This window comes from Eumetopias jubatus, unplaced genomic scaffold (genome assembly GCF_037043125.1).
Source record: "Eumetopias jubatus isolate StellerSeaLion01/CBP00866 unplaced genomic scaffold, mEumJub1_p1.0 scaffold_1, whole genome shotgun sequence".
NCBI lineage: Eukaryota > Metazoa > Chordata > Mammalia > Carnivora > Otariidae > Eumetopias > Eumetopias jubatus.
Genome location: NW_028274807.1, coordinates 48,500,948 through 48,519,671, shown reverse-complemented (window position 1 = coordinate 48,519,671; position 18,724 = coordinate 48,500,948). Strand labels below are relative to the sequence as shown.

At 34.8% G+C, this 18,724-nt stretch overlaps 1 protein-coding gene across 6 annotated transcripts in view; it reads left to right on the top strand.

Annotated features, from left to right (window-relative positions):
- SENP7 (SUMO specific peptidase 7) overlaps positions 1-18,724 on the top strand; it is a 133,757-nt gene that overhangs the window by 35,648 nt on the left and 79,385 nt on the right. For all 6 annotated transcript variants that reach the window (XM_028119221.2, XM_028119220.2, XM_028119219.2 and 3 more), the window contains exon 4: positions 2,777-2,874. In XM_028119221.2, the coding sequence (XP_027975022.2) occupies positions 2,777-2,874 (98 nt within the window). The remainder of the gene's footprint in view (positions 1-2,776; positions 2,875-18,724) is intronic.

Here is an 18,724-nt window from a genome sequence, read left to right as displayed (position 1 = left end):
TTCCTTTTTAGTATCTAAGGAAGCACTCAATTGAGACTGTGAACCCCACACCACTTAGAATGCATGTAGAGTTGATTTTATCCAAGAAAAATTTTAGTAGTTACTGTGGACCGTTTTATTTTAATTAGTATAGTATTTATTTTGGTGTCCTTGCCAGAATGAGAGGGATAAAATGATGTAACTGAATGCCCTAATCCTGTCTGTAAACAAAGTCTTTTTTTCTTCTAAAAGCCTTTTTCATATTTAAAATAAAATTATTCATGCTATCTTAACTTTCCTGTTTGTGATCAGGTAGCTTTCAGATTATGTATGGGAATAAATTCCCATTCATAATCAGTTTATAGGAGAATTCTTTGTTACCTGATTTTTATTTTTCAGAGATAGCATATAATAGGTTCATAGACTAAAAGAAAAACAAATCATAACTGTGAAAAATACAAATTATTAACCCAGCCTACAATTCTTAACTAATTTTTAAAAAAATATGTAAATATTTTAATGTGATATTAACTATAAGAAACAAGTGACCAAAGTCTAAGTGAATTTTATTTTCATTTGATAACATCTCTGGATATACTTCAGGTTACCCTTGGATATGGTAGGATTCAAGAATTTAGACTTAATGACATTTTAATCAATCTCCCTCCTATTAAAGTTATCTCCAGTTTGTCTCCATGAGTTCATCTTATTTTTGTAGTAGTTTAAAACTCTCGTTCTTTTGGGTGCCGGGGTCACTCAGTCAGTTAAGCGTCTGCCCTTAGCTGGGGTCATGATCCCAGGGTCCTGGGATCGATGTGAGCCCTGCATTGGGCCTCCCTTCTCAACGGGAAGTCTGCTTCTCCCTCTCCCTCTGCTCCTTCCCGTGCTCATGCTCTCTCTCTCTTGCTCTGTCTCTCTCAAGTAAATAAATAAAATCTTAAAACCCCAGAAAACTCTCATTCTTTTTTGCCCCCTCTTTGGTGGGATTAATGTTGTTTTCTCTGTATAGAATCTGAGGGTCAAAGACTAGTACTTTAATCATTTTGCACATATAGGCAAACCAGATTACAGAATGATTAGTGGGATACAAAAAAATCAATAACATAAAATGCGAAGGTTGCATTTACTGTGAGATTAGTGGAACGATTACAGGGAACTAGTTGGCCAGTAGTTCTGAGAGTTCAACCCTTAAGCCAAATCATTTCCAGTCCTGGTTGCAGTTGGATGTAAATAGATATTATAATTCATTGTGAGAATTGTTATCAATAATAGAGATATGCAAAACTTATAATGGTATTGTAGAAGAGATTGATTTAGTCTGCTAGAGGGTGAGGAAGGTTTCTTGGTGGTACTAGATTGAAGCTTACTGGACAAAGAGAACTAGGGAGGGTAAAGCATATTTTAGTAAGGAAACATGTTGAAGGATGAAACTGCAAAGCACTTCAGGGAATTACAGGTAGTTTAGTATGATCAGAATACAAGATGCATGGGAAGCTGAAGTGAGATATGTAGGTCGAGGTCTGGGAGGGTCTCCAGTGCAGGAGCCTCTGTCCTTGTGGAGTTCCCATGTGTGGTATGTGGATGTGTTCACCAACCAGAGAGCTCTCTGAACCCCATACTGTTGGAATTTTTATGGAAGTTTCCACATGTAGGTATAACTTATTCAGTCTGTTTTCAGCTCTTTTTGCCCTCTCTAGAGAATGGAGGGTGGGACTAAAAATTCCAAGCTTCTAATTATGGCTTAGTCTTTCTGGTGCCCAGTGCTCATCCAGGAGCCTTCCAGGAGCCCATCCAGAGTCACCTCATTCGTACAAAAGACACTCCTATCACCCAGGAAATTACAACGGTTTCAGGAGCCCTTTGGTAGGAATGGGGATCAAAGATCAAATATTGTAACAAAAGATGCTCTTATCAATCCAGAAAATTACAAGGGTTTTAGGAGCTCTGTGCCAGGAACTGGGGGCAGAGACCAATATATATATTTTTTGTTCTCCCACAGTCATCAGGGGTCATCAATGTTGTGGCATATGTCAAAATTAAGACTGAATGATATTTCATTGTATTATATACCATATTTTGTTTATTCTTTCTTTTATTGATGGGACACTTGAATTACTTCTACCTTTTAGCTTTTGTGAACATGCTGCTATAAACACAGGTATACAGATCTCTTTAAGGAAAACAGTGTTTTAAACTTATTACATATATAGTCATCTTACATCCTTGTGAGAGAGCTACTATTATGTCCATTTTAATGATAAGGAAACTAATGCAGAGGAGATAAATAATTTACTTGTCTAGATTCATACTGTTTTGTGTTAAATAATTTTAACTTTTGTGTCTAGTCAGATTAAATCTAAACCCTGTTAGTAAGATGTCTGACTTTCCTAAAATTTTCCATGTAGCAATTCATAGGGAACAAGTTGTAATCCCTTCCAATTGTCGTAAATGCAGTTACTTCAAAATCACAGACCCTATTTAACTTGGTATGTAATAATTTTTATTTCCTTTAGTCTTACAAAAATTGTATGATTATGTAAGCTTTGGAGTCTAAAACTGTTGATTTCCTAACTAAAGTTAGCTCGACATTTTAAAATATCTTCCTTCTGTTTTTTTGGTGGGCTTATATTTCTGCACTAGCAAAAGAGCGAGGTGGTTTTGTAGATTGCACTTTTTTTCTTCTGTGACCTATGAATTTGGCTGTTTATCTTGAATTTCTAAATAAAAAAAAATTTAAGTGCCTTTTAATTGTCATATTGTTATATTTAGTATTAAATTCCGTTTTTCCCCCCCCCAGTGGAAAAGAAGCCTAAGAAATAAGGTCCTCTCTCTAGACCATAAAAGTAGAAAAAGTGTCCGTGGACGTCCTGTCACTTCTAAAACATCACCAGAAAGGTAAGATATATGTGTGTATGACATAGGATGGGCTTATACTGTTTATAAATAGTGTGATCATGGGTGATTCATCTAGCCTCTTTGGGTCTTAGTTACCATACTCTTGAAATACAAAGACTGAATTCAAGATTCAATTCTAAGGTTCCTTCCAAGCTTGAACTTTTTGTGATTCTAAGTCATTTTAACCCCCCCCCCTTTTTTATGCATTTGGAACATCTTGATAAACTTTAGCTGGTAAAACAAGAGTTACGTATAGACTGATTATAATGCTTGATTCATCATTTGTGGCCTGCAGTAAAAAGGATGCTCAATTTAGCAACTGTGGGGCTAGTCATAGTATTAGTGAATTATGGTTATGCTAGAATTAAATATGTGGAGGATTGAAATTGCAATTATCAGAAGAAATTTAGAGCATTTCAGGATTGGACATCCATAAATTATTAAAAAGTTGTTATTGTCCAAAAGGGCATTGAATTTTCTTTTTTTGAATAGTGAATGAATGAAAAAATGAGTAACAAAGTAAAAATTACGGTTACTGGGAGATCACATGAATTAGAAGACTAATTGAAGTTCTTAAATTTATGCCAGAGCACTTTATAAAGTACTTAGTCTTATTCTCCCTTTTCAAGTAAATTGTCTGTAGGAAATGAAAAACATTGATGATTCCATATCATTACCAATATTTAGTTCTCTCCCTCCCTCCCTTCCTTCCTCCTATAGATGTCCCTGTGGGTGTGAAATGGTGCCTCATTGTGGTTTTGATAGCATTTTCTAATGACATTATCTTTTTATGTGGTTGTTGGTCATTTTTATATCTTCTTTGGAGAATAGTCGATTTAGATCCTTTGCCATTTTAAAATTGTGTTGTTTCTGTTTTTGTTGAGTTGTAAGAATTCTTTTTATATTCTGTATACAAGTCTGTATCAGATATATGATTTGCAAATATTTTCTCCCATTCAGCTTTTCACTTTCTTGATGTTGATGTTGTCTTTTGAAGCACAGTTTTTTTCATTTTGATGAAGTACCATTTATCTGTTTTTCTTTTGTTGCTGTGTTTTGTTGTCCTAAGAATCTATTGCCTAATCTGACATTACAGTGATTTATCTTGAGTGTTCTTCTAAGAGTTTTAAGATTCTAACTATTAGATTTAGGTCTTTTATCCATTTAGAGTTAATTTTTGGATATGATATGAGATAGGCATCCAGATTTATATTTTTGTGAATATGCAGTTGTCCCAGCACCTTTGGTTGAAAAGGTATCAATTTTTTGGGTACTTTCATTGAAAATCAATTGACTGTAAAGGTTTATTGCTGGATTTGGAATTATATTTCATTGAGCTATATGTCTGTCCTTATGCTAGTACCACTGTGTCTTGATTACTACAACTTGGCATTAAGTTTTGAAATTGGGAAGTGAGAGTCTTCCAACTTTATTATTTTTTCGAGATTATTTTGGTTTTTCTGGGTTCCTTGCATTTTCAGTTGAATTTTAGAATCAGTTTGTCAATTTTAACAAAAAAAGCCAACAAGGATTTTGATAGACGATGTGTTGAATCTGTAGAATAATTTGGGGATTTTGGCCATCTTAATATTTAAAAGCCCTCTGATTCATGGGCATGAGATAACTTTCCATTTATTTAGATCCTTTTTAATTTCTTTCACCAGCGTTTGGTAATTTATTTTCTTCTTTTTGATGCTATTGTGACTGGAATTGTTTTCTTAATTTTATTTTCAGACTGTTCATTGTTAATGTATGGGAACTGATTTATATATGTTGACATAATATACTGCGACCTTGTTTAAGTCTTACTAGTTATAGAAGTTTTTAGTAGATTTCTTGGAGTTTTGTTCACAAAGACAGTTTTACTTCTTTCTTTCCAACTGGATGCCTTTAATTTTCTCTCTTTGCTTAATTGTCCCGTCTAGACCTTGTACAATGTGGAATAAAAGTGGTGAGAATGGACATCTTTGTTTTTTCCTCACTCTCAGAGGGAAAGCAGTCAGTATTTTACCATTAAGTATCATGTTAGCTAGGTTTTTCATAGATGCTTTGCTATGGTTTGAATGTTTGTGTCCCCTCAAAATGTTTATGTTGAAATTCTAATGCCCAGTGTGATGGCATTTGGAGGTGGGTTCCCTTAGGAGGTTGTTTAAGTCATGAGGGTGGAGCCCTCACGAATGGGATTATTGCCTAAATAAGAGACCTCACAGAGCTTCTTAGTTTCTTCCATCCTGTGTGGACACAGTGAGAAGTTAGCAGTCTGCAATCTAGAAGAGGGCCTTCACCAGAGCCTGACATGCCGGCTGTTACCCTGATCTTAGACTTAGCAGTCTCCAGAACCATAAGAAATAAATGTTGTTTGTAAGCCACCCACTTTATGGTATTTTGTTATAGTAACTCAGACAGACTAAGACATATCCTTTTTCATGATAAGGAAGTTCCTTTTTTTTTTTTTTTTAAAGATTTTATTTATTTATTTGACAGAGAGAGAGACAGTGAGAGAGGGAACACAAGCAGGGGGAGTGGGAGAGTGAGAAGCAGGCTTCCCACTGAGCAGAGAACCCAATGTGGGGCTCGATCCCAGGACTCTGGGATCATGACCTGAGCTGAAGGCAGATGCTTAACGACTGAGCCACCCAGGTGCCCCAGGAAGTTCCTTTCTATTCCTAATTTGTTGGAGGTTTTTTATCATGAATCTGTGTTGGATTTTGTCAGATCCCTTTTCTGCATTCATATTATGTGTATCCTTTATTAATATAATACATAACTTAATTTTTAAATCTTAAACCAACTTTGATTCCTGGGATAAATCCCACTTGATCCTGATTTATGATCCCATTTATATGTTGCTGGATTCAGTTTGCTAGGATTTTGTTGAGTGTATTTACATTTGCATTAAGAAGAGAAATTCATCTGCTGTTTTCTTAGGTTGTCTTTGTCTGGCTTTGGAATCAGGTTAATACTGGCCTTGAAGAATGAGTTGAAAAGTGTTCTTTCTTTCTTTGTTTTTTGGGAAGAATTTTTGGCAGGTCAATATTAATTTTTCTTTAAATATTTTGTTTTTAAGATTTTATTTTTTTTAATTTAAATTTTTAAAAGGATTTTATTTATTTATTTGTCAGAGAGAGAGAGAGAGAGAGAACAAGCAGGGGGAGTGGCAGGCAGAGGGAGAAGCAGGCTCCCTGCTGAGCAAGGAGCCCGATGGGGGACTCGATCCCAGGACCCCAGGATGATGACCTGAGCCAAAGGCATATGCTCAACTGACTGAGCCATCCAGGCATCCCTAAGATTGTATTTTTAAGTAATCTCTACACTCAACATGGGACTTGAACTCAACAGCCCTCAGATCAGTAGTCACATGCTCTACTGTCTGAGCCAGCCAGGTGCCCTAGTTTTTTTTTGAATGTTTGATGAAATGCACCAGTGAGCCATCTGGTCATTAGCTGTGTGTGTGTGTGTGTGTGTGTGTGTGTGTGTGTCTGAAGTTTTCATATTACAAATGTAAATTTTTATTTGTTATAGTTCTATTCAGATTTTCTATTTTTTTATGAGTCAGTTTTGCTAGCTTTTGCCTTTCTAGGAATTTGTTCATTTTATAAGTTATCTAATTTGTTGGCATATGTTTGTTCAAAATATTCCCCCCTCATAATCTTTTTAATTATTGTAATATTGTTAGTGATCTCTTTTTCATTCCTGATTTACCAATTTTCATCTTCTCTCTCTTTTTCTGTTCAGTCTCCCTAAAGATTTGTTAATTTTGTTGATCTTTTCAAAGAACCAACTTTCGATTTCATCAATTCTCCCTATTGGTTTTCTATTTCATTTATTTCCACTATAATCTTTTTTTCCTTGTTCTTGTTTTGGAAATAGTTTGTGCTTCTTTTTCTAAATCTTAAGGTGTATAGTAAAGTTATTGATTTGAGATCTGTCTTGTTTTCTAACATAGACATTTATAGTTTTAAATTTCCCCTGAGCTATATTAGGTACAAGTCTCGTAATTTTGGTATATTGTGATATTCTTTTCATTAATCTCGAAAGTATTCTCTGATTGGTAAGATTTTTTTTGACCCATTCGTTATGAAAGTGTGTATAATTTAATTTCTGCATATTTTTAAATTTCAAAGATTTTCTTCTATTAATTTTTTATTGAGATATACTTGACATAACATTATATCATTTTCAGGTATAGAATGTAATGATTTAGTATTTGAATATATTGAGAAGTGATCACCACAGTAAGTCTAGCTGGTCCGTCACTATGCATAGTTATACATGTTTTTTTCTTGTGATGAGAACTTTTAAGATTTACTCTCACTCTCTTAGCCATTTTCAAATATACAGTACAGTGTTATTAACTATAGTCACCGTGCTGTATAGTAGTTCCCATGACTGAGTTATCTGTTGTTAATTTTTAATTGAATTTCACTGTGATCTGACAACATTTTGTATGATTTCCTTTCTTGTAAATTTTTTAAAAAAGATTTTATTTATTTGAGAAAGAGAGAAAGGGAGAGAGAGAGAGTATGAGCAGGGGGAGGGGCAGAGTGAGAAGCAGACTCCATGCTGAGCAGGGAGCCTCACATGGAACTCAATCCCAGGACCCCGGGATTGTGACCTGAGCCGAAGGCAGATGCTTACCCAACTGAGCCACCCAGGCACCCCACCTTTCTTGTAAATTTGTTGAGGTTTAATTTTATGGTCTTGCACATAGTCTTTTGGCAGAATGTTTTGTGTATTTGAGAAGAATGTGTATTCTGTTCCTATTTGGTGGAGTGTTCTGTAGAGGTCTATTAGATTGAGTTGGTTGATACTGTTATTCAAGGCTCCTGTTATCCTTGCTGATTTTCATTCTAGTATTTCTTTCTGTTATCAAGACTGGTGTTTTGAAGTATTGAACTATTACTGTTGAATTTCTCCCTTTTGTTTTGTCAGTTTTTGCTTACTGTTGTCCTGTTATTAAGAGTATGGATATTTGTAATTGGTATATCCTTGCGATGAATTAACCCTTTTATCAATGAAATGTCCCTCATTGTCTCTATTTTTGTTTGTTTTAAGGTCTATTCTGTCTGATACTGATATATTCCATTTGTCTTTAGGTTACTGTTTGCATGGTATACCTTTTTTCATCTTTTCACTTTGAACCTATTTCTTTCAATCCAAATTGTCTCATTGAGAGCATTTATTTGGATCTTGTCCTAGCAGTTTGGGCTGCTATAACAAAGTACCATAGACTGGGTGGCTTATACACAAGAAATATTTATTTTTCATAGTTCCGGTGGCTGGGAAGTCAAGTATCATGGCACCAGAGCCTTCATTATGTATGAGGGCTTCTTGGTTTGTACAGATGGCCATCTTTTCATTGTGTTCTCAAAGGGTGGAAGGGGTCTCTCTTAAGCCTCCTTTATAAGAGTGCTATTTATGAGGGTTCCACTGTCATGATCTAATCACTTCCCAAAGGCCCCTCCTCCTGATACTATCACTTTGGGGGTTTAGGATTTGAACATATGAATTTTTAAGGGAAACAAACATTCAGAATATAGCAGATCTTGATTTTTCATTTATTCTGGCAATTTCTGCCTTTTGACTAGATTGCTTAATCCAATCACAATTCATGTGAAAATGTCAGTAGGGCCATGCTTCCTCTGAAGACATCAGGGAAGGATCTGTTCCATGTCCCTCTCCTCTCTTCTTCAAGCATTCCCTGTGTTTTGGATGCATCACTGCAATCTTATATGTTTACATGTTCACTCTGTCTTCATGTTGTCTTTCCTTTGTGTATTTTTGTTTCTGTGTTCAATTTCCAGTGTTTTGTTTTTGTTTTAAATATTTTATTTATTTGCCAGAGAGAGAACACGCATGTGTGCATGAGAGAGTTCAAGCAGGGGGAGTGGCAGGCAGAGGGAGAAGCAGGCTCCCTGTTGAGCAAGGAGCCCGATGGGGGGACTTGATCCTAGGACCCCGGGATCATGACCTGAGCCAAAGGAAGATGCTTAACTGACTGAGCCACCCAGGGGTCCCTAATTTGCAGTTTTTGTAAGGAATCCAATCGTAATGTATTATGACTTAACTTGTTGACTTCATTTTAACTTCATTACCTCTGTAAAGACACTATTTCCAAATAAAGTAATATTCTGAGATACTGGGGTTGGAGTTTAGAATATCTTTTTTCTAGGGCACAATTCAACCCCAAAAAGAACTTGAACATGAGAGAGGGATTGAGCTTCTTTTGGGACCAGTGATTTCTTTTCTTTAGGAAATGAATTGGCAATCTGTCAATTTCCTTTTCCTCATTCTTTATTGCTTCTTAAAAATTCAGTCCTTCCTCAGTGATATGTAAATAAAATGAATAACTACTTGTTATTTTGTATTGTCTTTTTTTTTGTTTGCTGCTTCTGATTATAGGACTATTCTGGTTTTCTATTGGTTCTTTTTTTAAAAATCAACTTTATTGGTATATTATTTACTAGAAGAGTATGTGTCAATTTTAAGTATAAGTTCTTATAATTTTTGATAAATGTATTGCTTTTTTATTGTAAAATTCACAAAACACAAAATTTACCATCTCAACCATTAAAAAAGATTTTTTTGTTTATTTGAGAGAGAGAGAAAAAGAAAGAGAACGCATGGTGGAGAGGGGCAGCGGGAGAGAGAGTCTAAAGCAGGTCTGTGCTCCAACCGGAGCCTGATGTGGGGCTCATCTTATTATTTTTTTAAAAGATTTTTTAAATTAATTAATTAATTTGTCAGAGAGAGAGAGAGAGAGAGAGAGAATGAGCCAGCACACAAGTAGGGAGAGCGGCAGGCAGAGGGAGAAGCAGGCTCCCTGCTGAGCAAGGGGGGCTTATCTTAATGACTCTGACGTCACAACCTGAGCTGAAACCAAGAGTTGGCTGCTTAACCCACTGTGCCACCTGGGTGCCCCCTATCTTAACCATTTTTAAATGTATACTTTAATGGTTTTAAATACATTTATAATGTTGTACTAACATCATCACCATCCATCTCTACAACTCTTTTCATTTTCTACTACCTAAGCTGTATACCCATTAAACAGTGACTGCCAATTTCTCCCTTATCCTTCAGCCCCTAGCAACCACCATTCTACTTTCTATGAATTTGACTACTTTAAGTAACTCATGTAAGTGGAATCATTCATTATTTTTTTCTGGTTGGCTTATTTTACTTGGCATAATGTCCCCAAGTTCATTCATGTTGCAACATGTCAGAATTTACTTTCTTTTTAGGCTGGTTAATAATTCCATTCCAATATTCCATTCCACACAATTTTGCTTGCCATTCATCTGTCATTGGGCACTTGTGTTACTTCCACATTTTTGCTGTTGTGAATAATGCTGCTGTGAACATGGGTATACAAATATATTGTCAAAACTCTGTTTTCAGTTCTTTGAAAATGGGGTGTATACCCCAAGTAGAATTGCTGCAATATGGTAATTCTGTTTTTTATTTTTGAGGATCACTATACTTTTTTTTTTTTTAATAACAGCTGCACCGTTTTACATTGCCACTAGTAGTATGTAAGGGTTCCACTTTCTCTGCATCTTCATCAACACTTTTTTTTTCATAATAGCCATCCTAATGGGTGTGAAATAATAGGTGGTTTTGTTTTTGATTTGTGTTTCCCTAATAATTAGTGATGTTAAATATCTTTCCATGTGCTTTTTGGCCATTTGTATATCTTCTTTGGAAAAATGTTTATTCCAGTTTTTTGCTCACTTTTTTTTTTTAAAGATCTTATTTATTTATTTATTTATTTATTTTTTAAAGATTTTATTTATTTATTTGACAGAGAGAGACACAGCAAGAGAGGGAACACAAGCAGGGGCAGTGGGAGAGGGAGAAGCAGGCTCCCTGATGCGGGGCTTGATCCCAGAACTCTGGGATCATGACCTGAGCTGAAGGCAGATGCTTAACAAGTGAGGCACCCAGGCGCCCCTCTTATTTATTTGTTTGACAGAGAGAGACACAGCGAGAGTGGGAACACAAGCAGGGGGAGTGGAAGAGGGAGAAGCAGTCTTCCCCCAAGCAGGGAGCCTGATGCGGGGTTCGATCCCAGGACCCTGGGATCATGACCTGAGCCGAAGGCAGACACTTAACTACTGAGCCACCCAGCCACCCCTTTTGCCCACTTTTGAATTGGGCAGGTTTTTTGTTGTTGTTGAATTTTAGTTGTCTATATATTCAGAATATTTATCCCTTATCAGATACATGACTTGCAAATATTTTATCCCATTTTGTGGGTTGCCTTTCTACTCTGTTATTAGTATCTTGAGATGCTTAAATCCTTTAATCTTCATAAAGTAGTTTGTTTAGTTGTTTCCTATGCTTTTGATGTTATATCCAAGAAATCAATGCCAAGTTCAGTGTCATGGTCATGAAGATTTTCCCGTATGTTTTCTTATATAAATTTTATAATTTTCGTTCTTGCATTTAGTTCTTTGATCCATTTTGAGTTAATGTTTGTATATGTTGAGTAGAAATCCAACTTCATTCTTTGGCATGTGGATATCCAGTTTTCCCAGCACCATTTTTGAAAATGCTGTCCTTTCCCCATTGAATGGTCTTGGCACTCTTGCTAAAAAACTTTTATTATATAGGGGTGCCTGTATGGCTCAGTCAGTTAAGTGTCTGACTCTTGATCTCATTTCAGGTCTTGATCTCAGGGTTGTGAGTTCAGGCCCCACATTGGCCTCCATGCTGGGTGTGGAGCCTACTTAAAAAAAAAATTAAAATCATTTACTATGTAAGCATTTATTTCTGTGTTCTCTGTTCTGTTCTCTTGATCTGTGTGTTTCATATGCCAATACCACACTGTTTTGATTACTGTAACTTTATAGTGAGTTTTGAAATAAAGAAGTGTGAGTCCTCCAGTTTTGTTCTTTTTCAAGATTGTTTTGGCCATTGAGAGTCCCTAAAGTTCCATATGAGTTTTGGGATAGGTTTTTTTATTTTTGGAAAAAACATGATTTTGATACAGTTGCATTAAATCTATGGATTGCTTTGAGTAGTATTGACATCTTAACATTTAGCCTTCCAATTAATGAACATGGGATGTGATTACATTTATTCATGTCTTTAATTTCTTCTAGCCATGTTTTTAGTTTTCATTTTATGTGTCTTTTGCCTCTTTGGTTAAGTTAATTCCTTAAGTATTTTCTTCTTTTTGATGCTATTATAAATAGAATTGTTTTCATAATTTCCTTTCAGATTTTTCATTGTTAAATATATATGCAGCTGATTTTTGTGTTGAGTTTGTATCCTGCCACCTTGTTCAGTTCATTTGTGTGACAGTCTTTTTGTGGAATCCTTAGGGTTTTCTATGTATAAGATGATACCATCTCTGAATAGAGGTCTTTTTACTTATTCTTTTTCAATTTTGATTCCTTTTTTCTTTCTTTTTTTGGTCTCATTGGCTATGTACTGTGTTGAGGAGAAATGGCAAAAGTGGGCATCCTTTTCTTGTTCCTGATCTTACAGGAAAAGATTTTAGTCTTTCACCAGTAAGTATGATGTTTGCTTGGGTTTTTCATGTATGGCTTTTATTATGTTGAAGTAGTTTCCTTCATCCCTGGTTGAATGTTTTTGTCATAAAAAGATATTGAGCTTTGCCAACATTTTTTTGTATCTGTTGGGATAATCATTTGTCTTTTTTCTATTCATTCTGTTACTGTGGTTTTTATATTGACCGATTTTTGTATGTTGAACCATTCTTGCATTACAGGAATAAATCCCACTTGGTCATGGTGTATAATGTTTTTAATTTGCTACCGAATTTGGTTTGTTAATATTTTGTTGAGGATTTTTTTTTTTAAAAGACTTTACCTGTTTATTCATGAGAGAGAGAGAGAGGCAGAGGGAGAAGCAGGCTCCCAAGGAGCAGGGAGCCCGATGCAGGACTCGGTCCCAGGACTCTGGGATCATGACCTGAGCCGAAGGCAGATGCTTAACCATCTGAGCCACCCAGACGCCCTTTGTTGAGGATTTTAAAATCAATGTTCATAAAGGATAATGGTCTTTAGTTTTCTTTCCTTGTGGTGTCTTTGTCTGGCTTCTGTGTCAGGGTAATGCTGGCCTCATAGAATAAGTTAGAAATTGTTCTTTTTGCTTCCATTTTTGGAAAAGTTTGAGAATGATTGCTGTTATTCATAAAATTTTGGAATTCACCAGTGAAACCATCAGGGTCAGGGCTTTTCTTTGTTGGGAGGTTTTTGATTACTGATTCAATGTTCTTACTAATTTTAGGTCAAGTCAGATTTTCTGTTTCTTTGTGATTCAGTCTAGGTTTTTTATTTTTAGGAATTTGTCCGTTTCATCTAGATGATCCAGTTTGTTGACATACAGTTCATAGTACTCAATAATAATCCTTTTTATTTTTGTGGAATCATTAGTAATGTCCCCACTTTAATTTTTGATTTTGGTAATTTGCATCTTATCTCTTTTTTCCTTCACTCATCTAACTAAAATTTGCCATGTTTATTGAATTTTTTTTAAAGAACCAACTTCTGGTTTCATTAACCTTCTCTATTTTTCTCTTCTATATGTCATTTGCTTGGCTTTTTATTATTTCTTTTTTCTGTTAGCTTTGAATTTAATTTTTTCTTCTAGTTTCTTCAATTATAAAGTTAAGTTGTTGATTTGAGGTCTTTATTTTTTTATAAAGTAAGCATTTATAGCTAAAAAATACCTCTTAGAACTAAGTGCTTTTGTTATATTTTGCAATTTTTTTTAAAGATTTTATTTATTTGACACAGAGAGGGAGTGAGAGAGCAGAAACAGGGGGAGTGGCAGAAGGAGAGGCAGGCTCCCTGCTGAGCAGGGAGCCAGATGCAGGGAGCCAGATCCCAGAACCCTGGGATCATGACCTGAGCCGAAGGCAGATGCTTACATGACTGAGCCACCCAGGCACCCCTGTTTTGCAAATTTTTGTATGTTGTTTTTGTTTTCATTCATTTCTTAAGTATTTTCTAATTTCTCTTGTGATTTCTTCTTTGAACCGTTGGTTATTTAAGAGTGTGTTGTTTAATTTCCACAAATTTGTTGAGTTTTCCAGTTTATCTTCTTTTAGTGATTTCTAACTTCATTCCATTTTGGTCAGAGAAGATACTTTGTGTGATATCTATCTTTCTAAATCTGTTGAGACTTAATTTGTTCCCCAGAATATAGTCTATCTTGAAGAATGTTCTGTGTGCATTTGAGAAGAATGTGTATTCTCTGTTGTTAGGTGGATTGTTTTGTGTATGTCTATTAGATCCAATAGGTTTATTATATCTTTAAAGTGCTCTAATTTGTTATCTTCTGTCAGATTGTTTTATCCATTATTGAGTGTGGGGCATCGAAGTCTCCCAGCTATTATTGTAGAACTGTCTATTTTTGTCTTCTGTTAATTTATGCTTTATATATTTTGATGGTCTATTATTAGGTGTGTAAATGCTTATGATGGTTATATCTTCTAGCTGTATTATACCTTGTATTAATACATAATTTCTTGTCTCTTGTAATCTTTTTTGATTTAAAGTATATTTTGTCTGATATTAAAATAGTCATGCTCTCTTTTGGTAGTATTTGCATGGAATATCTTTTTCCATCCTTTCACTTTTAACCTATTTATGTCTTTGGATCTAATGTGACTCTGGTGTAGACAGTATATAGTTGAATCAATTTTTTTTTTTAATTCATTCTGCCACTCTGTCTTTGGATTGGGGAGTTTAATCCATTTCCATTTAAAGTAAGTATTGATAAGGAGTGACTTATTTGTCATTTTGCTATTTGTTTTCCATGTCTATAGCTTTTGTTTTGTCCCAACATCCCGGCATTTTTTTCTTTTTTTGTTGTTGATTTTTTTTTTTTTTTTAATAGTGAGATGCTTAAATTCCCTTCTCAGTTCCTCTTTTATAGCTATTTTCTTTGTGGTTACCATAGGGGTTACATTTAACATTATAAAGTTATAGTATTCTAGTATGAATCTACCTGTTTAACTTGAATAACATGTAAAAACTCTGTTTCTTGACAGTTTTATCTCTATCTCTTTCAATTCTTGATTTCAAAAAATGATATCTTTATATATTTTATGGTCAAAAACACTAATAATTATTTTAAATGCATTTTCCTTTATATCGTGTAGAAAACAAAATTTGCAGTTATAAACCAAATTTGGAATAATAGTAGCTTTTAGACTAATTTAAAAAAAAATTCATTAGTCTGTTAAATCATATAGAAAACAAAAAGTGGAGTTTCAAACCAAAGTTACGCAGTTCCTCATGTATTTACTTTTATTGAGATTTTTATTTCCTCATATGTTATTGAGTTACTGTGTAGTTTTTTTGTTTCTCCTTACGGGATTCCCTTGAGCATTTCTTGCAGGGCAGGCCTCATGGTAGCAAACTCTAGTAGCTTTTGTTTGTCTGGGCATGTCTTAATTTCTCTCTACTCTTGAAGCACAGTTTTACTGAATATAGGATTTTTGGTTGATGGGTTTTTTTTCTTTTAGAACTTTGAATATATCAGTCCACAGCCTTCTAGCCTCCAAAATTTTTGATGAGAAATGTTATTATCTTTTTGAACATTTCTTATATGTGACAAATCATTTTTTTCTTGCTGCTTTCAAGAGTCTCTGTCTTTCAAGAATTTGATTATACTGTATCTCAGAGTGATAAACAATAAAACAATAGACAATAAAGTAAATTAAAAAATAATAAAAATTTTATTTATTTGTAAATAAAACCTTCATTGAATTATTTTAAATTGAATATGCTTTTTGACTTTTTTGTATGTCCCTGACTAATACAGTGCCAGGCACAGATAATATTCTCAGCCATCCCATGGTGTAGAAATTGTTTTTCAAGGGCAAGTGATATAACCTCTAAGCCTTAGTTGCTTATATATGAAATTTAAAGTATATTTGTAATCTTTTTTTTATTAAGGCATTCTTCCAAGTTTGCTGATTCTTCTGCCTGCTCAAATCTACTTTTGAATCCCTCTAGTGAATATTTCATTTTAATTATTATACTTTCAGTTCCAGAATTTTTTTGGCTTACTTTTAGGTGTTCAGTCTCTTTGTTAATATTTCCATTTTTGTCCATAAATCACTTTCTTGACATTCTCACATTTAAAAAAAAATTCTTTGATCATCTCCAAGACATTTTTTTTTAAAAGATTTTATTTATTTGACACAGAGAAATTGACAGTGAGAGAGGGAACACAAGCAGGGGGAGTGGGAGAGGGAGAAGCAGGCTTCCCGCTGAGCAGGGAGCCCGATGTGGGGCTCAGTCCCAGGACCACCTGAGCTGAAGGCAGACGCTTAACAACTGAGCCACCCAGGTGCCCCAGGATGTTCGTTTTAAGAGACTTTGTTTAGTACATCTGCCATCAGATCTCATTCAGGGACAGCTTTATTGATTAATTTTTTTTCCTTTGAATGGGTCCTACTTTCCTGTTTCTTTCTATGCATTATGATTTTTGTTGTTGAAAACTGGACATTTGAATCTAATAATGTGATAAGTTTGGAAATCAGATTCTCTCCCTTTCCCAGGGTTTGCTGTTTTTGCTTTTTATTTTCTTTATTTTTTTATTGTTGTATGCTGTCTCTTTGACAAAGTTCATTGTGAACTATAAATTTAAGTTTTTTTTCAGGTTTTACTTGAGTCTGTGCCTTTCCCTATGTATATGTGTTAACTTTCTAATTTCATCCTTTAATGCATTTACTTTTGAATGGCCTAACCTTTAATGTCTGGCTCCCAAGCAGGGAAAAAGGGAAAAATGAAGAGAGGAAAAAAAGAGCATTAGCCTTTTAAGTTCCCTGGAAGTCACTTTTCATAGAAAGGATGGGGCTTGTAATAGTGGGGGGAGGTACAACCACAATGACTTTTGGCCTCTTTTTCTGCACCTCTGACATTAGAAGCAGTAATCAGTGATTAGAGCACAAATCTGTAATATTTGGAAGATAGGTTCCTTTTTTTCCACTCTGGTTCGGACGGTGCTGAGTGCAAGCTATTCCTGTAACATGTGCCCAGCTGTTGCCAAGGGGCTGGAGGTTTGGTGTGGGTAGCTAAGAACTAAAATTGCTGCTAAGAACTAAAATTGACCAAAATTAATGACATTTTACTGCCTAAGCCTTTCTCTGAAGTTACGCTTCAGTAAACTCCAGGTTTCCGAAAATAGTTATATCAGGCAGATTTTGCTAGTGTAGTTGTTCTGTAGATTGGGAGAGAGATTCTTGCGGGTCCTACTCCACCATCTTCCCAGAATCAGAATCCTCTTTGTATTGCTTTTTAAGATGTAAAGAAAGGAGTATTCTTTTGAATATTTATTGTAAATGTATGGCGTTCATATTAAATTTCAACAATTGGTGTTTATTTCTTTATCCTCTTTTCCAAACTCCATCTTTTTTCTACCATCAGTAAAAACTTAGAAGTAAAATTTGCCAACCAGGGAAAAACTATCTATATTAAAACGGAGGAGTCAAAAAACAACACAAGACTTAGTGCAATTTAGAGACAAAATAAGGCAATAACTGTGAAGGAGAACAGGAGTAAAGGAACAGTGAAAGGTTGGAGCATTTTTTTTTCCTGCATATTGTCTTATTTTTCTTAAAGATTGATAATTCTTTAAAAAATTCTTACTGTTTTTCTTTTGCCTGTTATGTAAGGGAAGTGGGATGGGAAATTCAAGACACAGCCAAATAACAAAGGAATCTAACCACTTCCAGTTAGATATAGTGATTGAATAGGTAGATTTATCTTTGTTTTCTTTACTATTCCTATAGGTCAGTCCTATTTTTGTGCCCTTACTTAGGGTCCAGATACCCATCACTACAATATTTTTCAGGATTGTCTTCGTAAACCTCGTAGATCAGCTATTCTCTGGGTGGTAGAGGTAGGTACAAAAAAAGAAAAGGGCAAAAGCGAAAAGCAAGGGGAAAACTGGAGAGCTACTATCTTGTTTTTTTTTGTCTTTACAGAGTGATATCACATTCATGAAGAATAGATAGTCAACTATAAAAAGTGACATTTAGAGAATAAGAAAAAGCTCTTGGAAATTACAAATATGATTGAAGCAATAAAGAATAGTAGAAGATATAGCTAAAATTTTCCCCTATTAAATAGAATAAATAGAAAGAGATAGTAGAAAAGAAAAATAGAGAATCAAACTGGGTAGTAAAACATCTACGTACTAGGAATATCAAATAGAGAAAATAGAAGAATTATCAAGAAAAAATTAAAAGACACCTCCAACATCTGAAGAATAAGTTTCCAGTTTGAAAAGCCTTAATGAATGTTAGCAGTGTGTCGAGGGGGGAAAAAGGGAAAAAGAGAAACCTTCACTAAGGCACATAATGAAATTTCAGAATATCAGAGGTAAAGAAGAAATCTTAGTAGCTTTCAGAGACCAAAAAAAAAAAAAATCACCTACAAGGATCAGGAATTATAATGGCATTGAAATTCTTAGCTACTCTGGATGGTAGAAAATTATGAATCAATGTCTTCAAAATTCAAAGAGAAAATTATTTCCAGTCTTTTTTTCTGTACTCAACTCATCAAGTGTAAGAGTAGATTCAATACGTTTTTAGACACAGAGGTTCTCAAAAAAATCACCTGCCATATACACTTTCTTAGGAAGCTCCTTTATGATATGCTTCACTAAAATGAGCATGTAAAAGGACATTTTTTTTTTTTTGCAGAGAGCCAGGTAGTAAATAATTCAGGCTGTGTGGGCCACAGTCTCCATCCCATATTCTCCTCTTGGAGATGATAGGCTACCTGATATTTTGGTTTTGGATTTCTGTGTATTTTGTTAATGACTGTCAGTGAAACATAAGTGATGTTATGTGGAAAAG